At 42.6% G+C, this 6,509-nt stretch overlaps 1 protein-coding gene across 31 annotated transcripts in view; it reads left to right on the forward strand.

Annotated features, from left to right (window-relative positions):
* The window catches only part of Ktn1 (kinectin 1), an 89,845-nt gene that overhangs the window by 35,582 nt on the left and 47,754 nt on the right, over positions 1-6,509 (forward strand). For all 31 annotated transcript variants that reach the window (XM_029541888.1, XM_029541893.1, XM_029541887.1 and 28 more), the window contains exons 8-10: positions 2,205-2,311; positions 3,536-3,668; positions 4,870-4,957. In XM_029541888.1, the coding sequence (XP_029397748.1) occupies positions 2,205-2,311; positions 3,536-3,668; positions 4,870-4,957 (328 nt within the window). The remainder of the gene's footprint in view (positions 1-2,204; positions 2,312-3,535; positions 3,669-4,869; positions 4,958-6,509) is intronic.

Genomic DNA, 6,509 nt, shown 5'->3' on the forward strand with positions numbered 1-6,509 from the left:
TAGTATCTGGGTTTGGTGGCTGATGATGGGATGGATTCTTGGATGGGGTAGTCTCTGGATAGTCCATCCTTTCATCTTAGCTCTAAATTTTGTCTCTGTGAGAAACCTTGTCTTGACGCCCCCAAAATAAAATTATTCTTTACGCCTAACAGAGTTCATTGTTTCTGACAGAAATATCGCTAATAACAGAAAAGAGTGGCATTGCTAGGTTCTCACTGTCCACTGTTTCTAGTGTTTGTTTTCTTCAGTCTTCTTGTTCCCAAGCAATTTGAGACATTCAAGAACTGATCTTCAACTGAGTTCAGTTTTTTTAGGACAAGTTCTTTTTTTACATTTTTAAAAACATTTATGTTAGATGTCTGAGTCTTTGCCTACATTTATGTATGTATACCACATGCATGCTTAGAGCCCTCAGAGGTTAGAGGATTGTGTGGGACCTCTGGAATTGCAAATGGTCGCGAATCGCCAGGTCGTGCTGAGGATTGACTTGGGTCCTCTATTAGAGCAACACCTGCTCTTAAGCAGTGGGCCATCTCTCCAACACATTGGAGACAAGTTAGAGTAGCCTCAAGTGAAAGGTCAACTGATGCACTCACTCTGCTTCTGCTTGATGTCTTGTAGAGGTCAGGATGTATAAATCTATATATGGAGTTCATAGAATCCTGTGGAAACTAGAAATACATACTTCCTTTTTTTCTTTTAATTTTTATTAGACATTTTCTTCATTTACATTTCAAATGCTATCCCTAAAGCTCCCTATACCCTCCCCCCGCCCTGCTCCCCAACCCACCTACTCCCCGCTTCCTGGCTCTGGCATTCCCCTGTACTGGAGCATATAATCTTCGCAATACCAAAGGCCCCCCCCTCCCCCCCCATTGATGGCCGACTAGGCCATCCTCTGCTACATATGCAACTATAGACACAGCTCTGGGGGTACTGGTTAGTTCATATCGTTGTTCCTCGTATAGGGCTGCAGACCCCTTCAGCTCCTTGGGTACTTTCTCTAGCTCCTTCATTGGGGGCCCTGTGTTCCATCCAATAGCTGACTGTGAGGAGGAAATGCATACCTTCTTTTGTTAGCTGAATCGTTAGTAAGATTATCGACAGGTATTTGTTTCTCATAAAGGAGTAATTATGTAGTAAAGGAAGACAAGTCCTTATATGACTGTAAGAATTAGTATTCTTTATTGTCTGATTTTATAATTCTGAAATTAAACAATTAGAAGTCAAAGAAATGTTACAGTAGTGATTGTAGTGGTCGAGGGGTGAATATGAGATAGTTAGGAATCGTGTATGAATGCTAATGATGGCTATGTAGCAGAATGGATATGTTTAATGCCACTGAACTTTGTACATATGAAAAAGGTGGTGCCAGCCATGTGACTCAGTGAACTTGCTGCCAAGCCTGATGACTTGAGTTCAGTTCCTGGGACTCAGGTAGTAGAGAGAGAACTAATTGCATAATGTTTCCTCTGAACACATGCACACATGCATGTGTGCTCACACAGCACACAGCAAACATGTGAGTAAAGAAGATCGTGGCTCGATGGGACATTTCATGTCACTTATGACATAAAGTTATGTTACTTAGCACAGTAAAAAAAAAAAACCAGTGTTGCCAATGTTTTTCAAGTAGATTTTATGGTGCCTCTTAGTTATGCGTAATTTATAACTTTATAAATGTCTGTGCATGTTTATAATGTTTAAACTTTGGATAGCCAAACATTTGGGAGGTATGGGTTCTCCATTTGTTGTCCTGGGTGGTCTGTAACTTGCTATGTAGAGCAGGCCAGCCTTAAAATTCACAGAGCTCTACCTGTGTCTGCCTCCCATGTGCTGGGATTAAAGGCATGTGCCACCTCATCCAACTTAAAACTTTAAAAGTATTGTTAATATAATATTGACATATTCTGGGGTCAGAACAGGACTTCTGTGTTGGGTTTGATAAGTCCCAAATCATATCTTAGTTCTGAAACTTGATGTATGTTTGACATCTTACCTCAGATGTACTTTAGCTAATGATCTTGTTAGGTTTGTACTTTGCATTTATTAATAAGCAATTTTTTAAGTCTCTTCATGTTGACATGAAAAAATGGTTTGTATTTCATTTTCTTAATGCTTTTTACTCTTTTATTATAGTACAATTTCTCTTAAAGGTGACTTTGCTGATCTTTGTTTCCTAATCTTTTATATTTTTAAAATAGTTTCAACAAGTTCAGGAACAAATGGAAGCAGAGGTAGCTCATTTGAAGCAGGAAAACGGCATCCTGAGAGATGCCGTCAGTAACACTACGAACCAGCTGGAAAGCAAGTACGTCCCCTGCCGCCCGCCTCGCTCCCCACTGACCGACAGGTTGTTTGCCCCTGTGCTGAGCAGGTGCTGGGTAGTGACTGGCTTGACTTTTGCTTCCTCCATTGGCTTCGAATCTTGAGTTACTTTTCAGGAACAACTGTTTTCTTTGTGTGAAGAGCTGGCTCTTCTGAGTAGTGCAGACTGCCAAGCCCCTTGAGCATCAGGGTTGCCAGTGAAGTAGCACACGTGCACTGAAGCTGCCCTCCTCCAGCCTAGCACTGCTTAGACTTCATTATTCTCAGTAGCACCTGCCATGCTGATTTTCAAATGTATGGTCTTGACCCTCCTGACCTCTAGTAGTTTGTGATCCCAGGGGTCCAGGTGGTTCATGGGGGACTTAGAGACACTAATAGTCTTTCACAAATTAAGCACTAGTTACTATTTGCAGTAATGAAGTAAACGCTTCCTCATTAGAATTGAAAATGTTCTCTCCCTTTGGATAGCAGGCCAAGTCCAGTTACAATGGTATTAGGAGGATGTTGTTTTTGGGAAGATTTATATTATGTGTCTTGAGTATTTTGCCTGCATGTCTGTGTACCACATACATGCCTGGGAGGCCAGAAGAAGGTGTCAGATTCTTTATAACTAGAAGTAAGGATGGTTATGAGTCACATGTGGGTAATAGGACCAAACATGGGCCTTCTGCAAAAGCAACACATTCTCTTAACTGCTGAGCTGTCTCTCTAGCATCCATATTAGGAACTCTTTAGATCAGTTTAGTGGTAGCAACATGTCTGTTCATGCTTTTGAGTATTTGGTTATCCGTTTTTTTCTTGACATCTTATAGTGATTTAAGATTATTTTATTCTATTATTATCGTGTATATGCCACAATATGTGTTTCCTGTTTTGTTCTGTGGAGTGTATATGGAGGACACAGCAGCTCTGGGAGTTGGGTCTCTCCTGCCACTGTGAAGGTTGGGGTGGCTCAAAGGTTTTTTAGCTTGCACAGCTCTTACTCTCTTAGTCAACCTTTCAGCACTATAGTGGTTTTTAGAGCTTGCCATCATTTGAATTATTTAAGAGTACCCTTCGGGAACAATATTACTACTTAGTCATGTTCCTTTACATTTGCCTGTAAGTGGCATTACTAGTTCAGCATAATTAACACAGACTATGTTGTGCTTGTGAGTTCTTTATGTGTATAACAATGCAAAACCCCTAATCTAGTCACTGTTTGCAGGCAGTCCGCAGAGCTGAATAAACTGCGCCAGGACTGTGGGAGGCTGGTGAGTGAGCTGAACGAGAAGACAGGTAAGCTGCAGCAAGAGGGAGTCCAGAAGAAGAATGCGGAGCAAGCTGCCACCCAGCTCAAGGTGACCCTCCCTGCTTCTTTGTACCATCCTGTAAATGTTACGATGCCCACTTCCATGACATCGTGTGTGTGTGTGTGTGTGTATAGGTTTGAGAAATCTAGTGTGAAGTTTAATTAGACCCACATTCTAAGGACTCTGCCTTTTCAAAGTTATGTCTTGATGAACATTGATTGTAGGGCTAGGTTTGAAGCTACAGACTGAGATAAGAAAAATGAAGCCAAATGATTAACAAGTAAGGGTTGAATTATTGTGTGTGTGTGTGTGTTTTATATATGCCTACACATGTAAGGAAAAATAATTTTAGAAACCTTTAGCATTTAGGAACCTTTAGCATTACTTTTATCGTCTATAACTTCATCAAGTCAGATAGAGCCCCCTCTCAGCCTTGGCATTACATCTCCACCAAGTGCCCCTCCAGGGCTTGCACCTGAGCCCTTGGTGTACAAACCCTTGGTGTTTTCAGACCCAGAGTGGCAGGTGTGTGGTGAGGCGCTCATACTCTCATGAGATGTGTAGCATTCGCAGGCTGCCTGAGGAGGAGCAGAGTCACTCCCACATTACATGAACTGGGAAACTTACACGTTTAAAGGATGATGGCTACCCATTCCTCCTCCTGAGGAAGATTTTCTAAAAATACATAGTTCAATTTATAGGGGGTATAGGCAACCTTACTGTTGACCCCTCATCCACACTGATATGTAGTATACCTTGAGGCCAGTCCCACACAGTTTTATAACTTTGTTCTTTTTCTTTTTCAAATTTTGTTCAGTACTTTGTGAAAGTGATGTCAGTGTCATTCCTTTTCCACTGGGGTTCCTGGGGGATTTTCTGCTGACACGGATGAAGGAGTGTGATAAGCAGCATCACAGTTAATAGTCCTAATTAGTGTTTTGTAATATGTATATTTTAAAATACATAAAGTTTTAGGTTCTTACTGAGATTTAGCAGTAGGGTCTGTCTTGTTTCTTAATAGCTTAGGGACTTAAGAATGGTTGATGATGAAAAATAGCTTCTAGCTCAGTGGGTCAGATAAGTTTGTAGGAGCAGCTGTCTGTCATGATCTAATGTCCGCAGAGCTGATATCCTGGAGTGTTGGAGAAGATGATGGGCGTGGCTGACAGAGAAATGGCTCTTTTTTTACAGTTGAATCTTGCTGAGGTTGATTTTTAATTTTTCCCTTTCTCGCTTTTTAAATATCAAGGTTCAACTGCAAGAAGCTGAGAGGCGGTGGGAAGAAGTTCAGAGCTACATCAGGAAGAGGACGGCAGAGCATGAGGCTGCCCAGCAAGGTAAAGAAGGCATCTGTGCGGACTGGGGCACTTCCTCTCTCTGCTGTCGGGGGAGAAAGATTATTTGGCATCTAGCAGACGAATAAAAACAGATTTTTGTCCTTTCAGATTATCTTATTTCTTCAACATTTGTTAGGTGTAAATAACCTCATGGCTTAGCCGGGCATGGTGGCACATGCCTTTAATCCCAGCACTTGGGAGGCAGAGGCAGGCGAATTTCTGAGTTCAAGGCCAGACTGATCTACAGCGTGAGTTCCAGGACAGCCAGGGCTACACAGAGAAACCCTGTCTCAAAAAAAACCAAAACCAAAACCAAAAAACCCCCAAACCTCTTGGCTTTGTCTGCAGTGGTACTGCATGAGAATTAGCATCTAATGGGGTGTTAAGAGCAGGGCCGTGGCCCTCTTTCCCTGTGGCTTGCCTTTGGTCTTGATGGTACTTGTAGCCTTCTGAAAAGATAGTTTCTTCCTTGGGTCCGTCTGCCTTTACAGACATGAACGGTGCCTGCTCATTTGACTGGGGTGTTCACTGTGCTGCTTCCGTGTCTGCTGTTCCCTTCTGTCTCAGGGTTTCTGTTGATGTGGCAGACACCATGACCAAAGTCCACGTGGCCAGGAAACGATTGAGCCGTCTTAGAGCTTGTAGTCTATCATGATGAGAAGTCAGAGCAGGGACTCAAGGGAGGGGTCTGGAGTCAGGAACTGAAGCAGAGACCATGGAGGAAGCTGCTTACTAACGTCTTTCCATGCCTCGCTCTGTCTGCCTCCTTATGGCACTGCCCTGGACCCTCCCCATAAACCACCAGTCACGAAAATGCCCCACCAGTGTGTCTACAGGCCAGTCATCTGGAGACAGTTACTTGATTAAGATTTCTTTTTCTTAGATGACCCAACCTTGTGTCAGATTTGACATAAACACTAGCCAGAACGTCCTTCTAAACTTGAATATGGCTCCATGTAGGATAAATCAGAGTTTTGACTTGTTAGCTCTTTGGTTTCCTCTGATTAGTCCTTTTGGTCAACACCAAAATAAGCACAGGATACCTTAAGATTTCTGCTTTTATGTACAGATGGTATTCATGTTAAGACACTTTGACTTATTTAAGTGTGAAGTGTTTTATATGTTATGAGTGAAAGGCAGGGGTCTTGCTAGAAGGCTCTTAGTATAAACCCAGTAGTTTAGAGAGTAAAGTGGCACTCTTTTCTTTGTCGTTTTAGGCTTATTTATTTCATCTTATGTATGTGAGTGTTTTGTATGCATGTGTGTATGTCCACCGTGTACATGTGTGCCTGGTGCCCCAAGAGGTCAGAAGAAGGTATGGGATCCCCTGGGACTGCAGTTAGAGATGGTTGTGAGCATCCATGTGGGTGCTGGGGAGCAAACCTGGGTCTTGCAGTGCTCTGACTGCTAAGCTGCCTCTCCAGCCTCCAGCTCTGCTCCTTTATTCTTAGTGGCTTACCTCATCCTGTGTTTACCTCATCCTGTGCTTACCTCATCCTGTGCTTATCTCATTCTGTGCTTACCTCATCCTGTGCTTACCTCATCCTGTGCT

This window comes from Mus pahari, chromosome 8 (genome assembly GCF_900095145.1).
Source record: "Mus pahari chromosome 8, PAHARI_EIJ_v1.1, whole genome shotgun sequence".
NCBI lineage: Eukaryota > Metazoa > Chordata > Mammalia > Rodentia > Muridae > Mus > Mus pahari.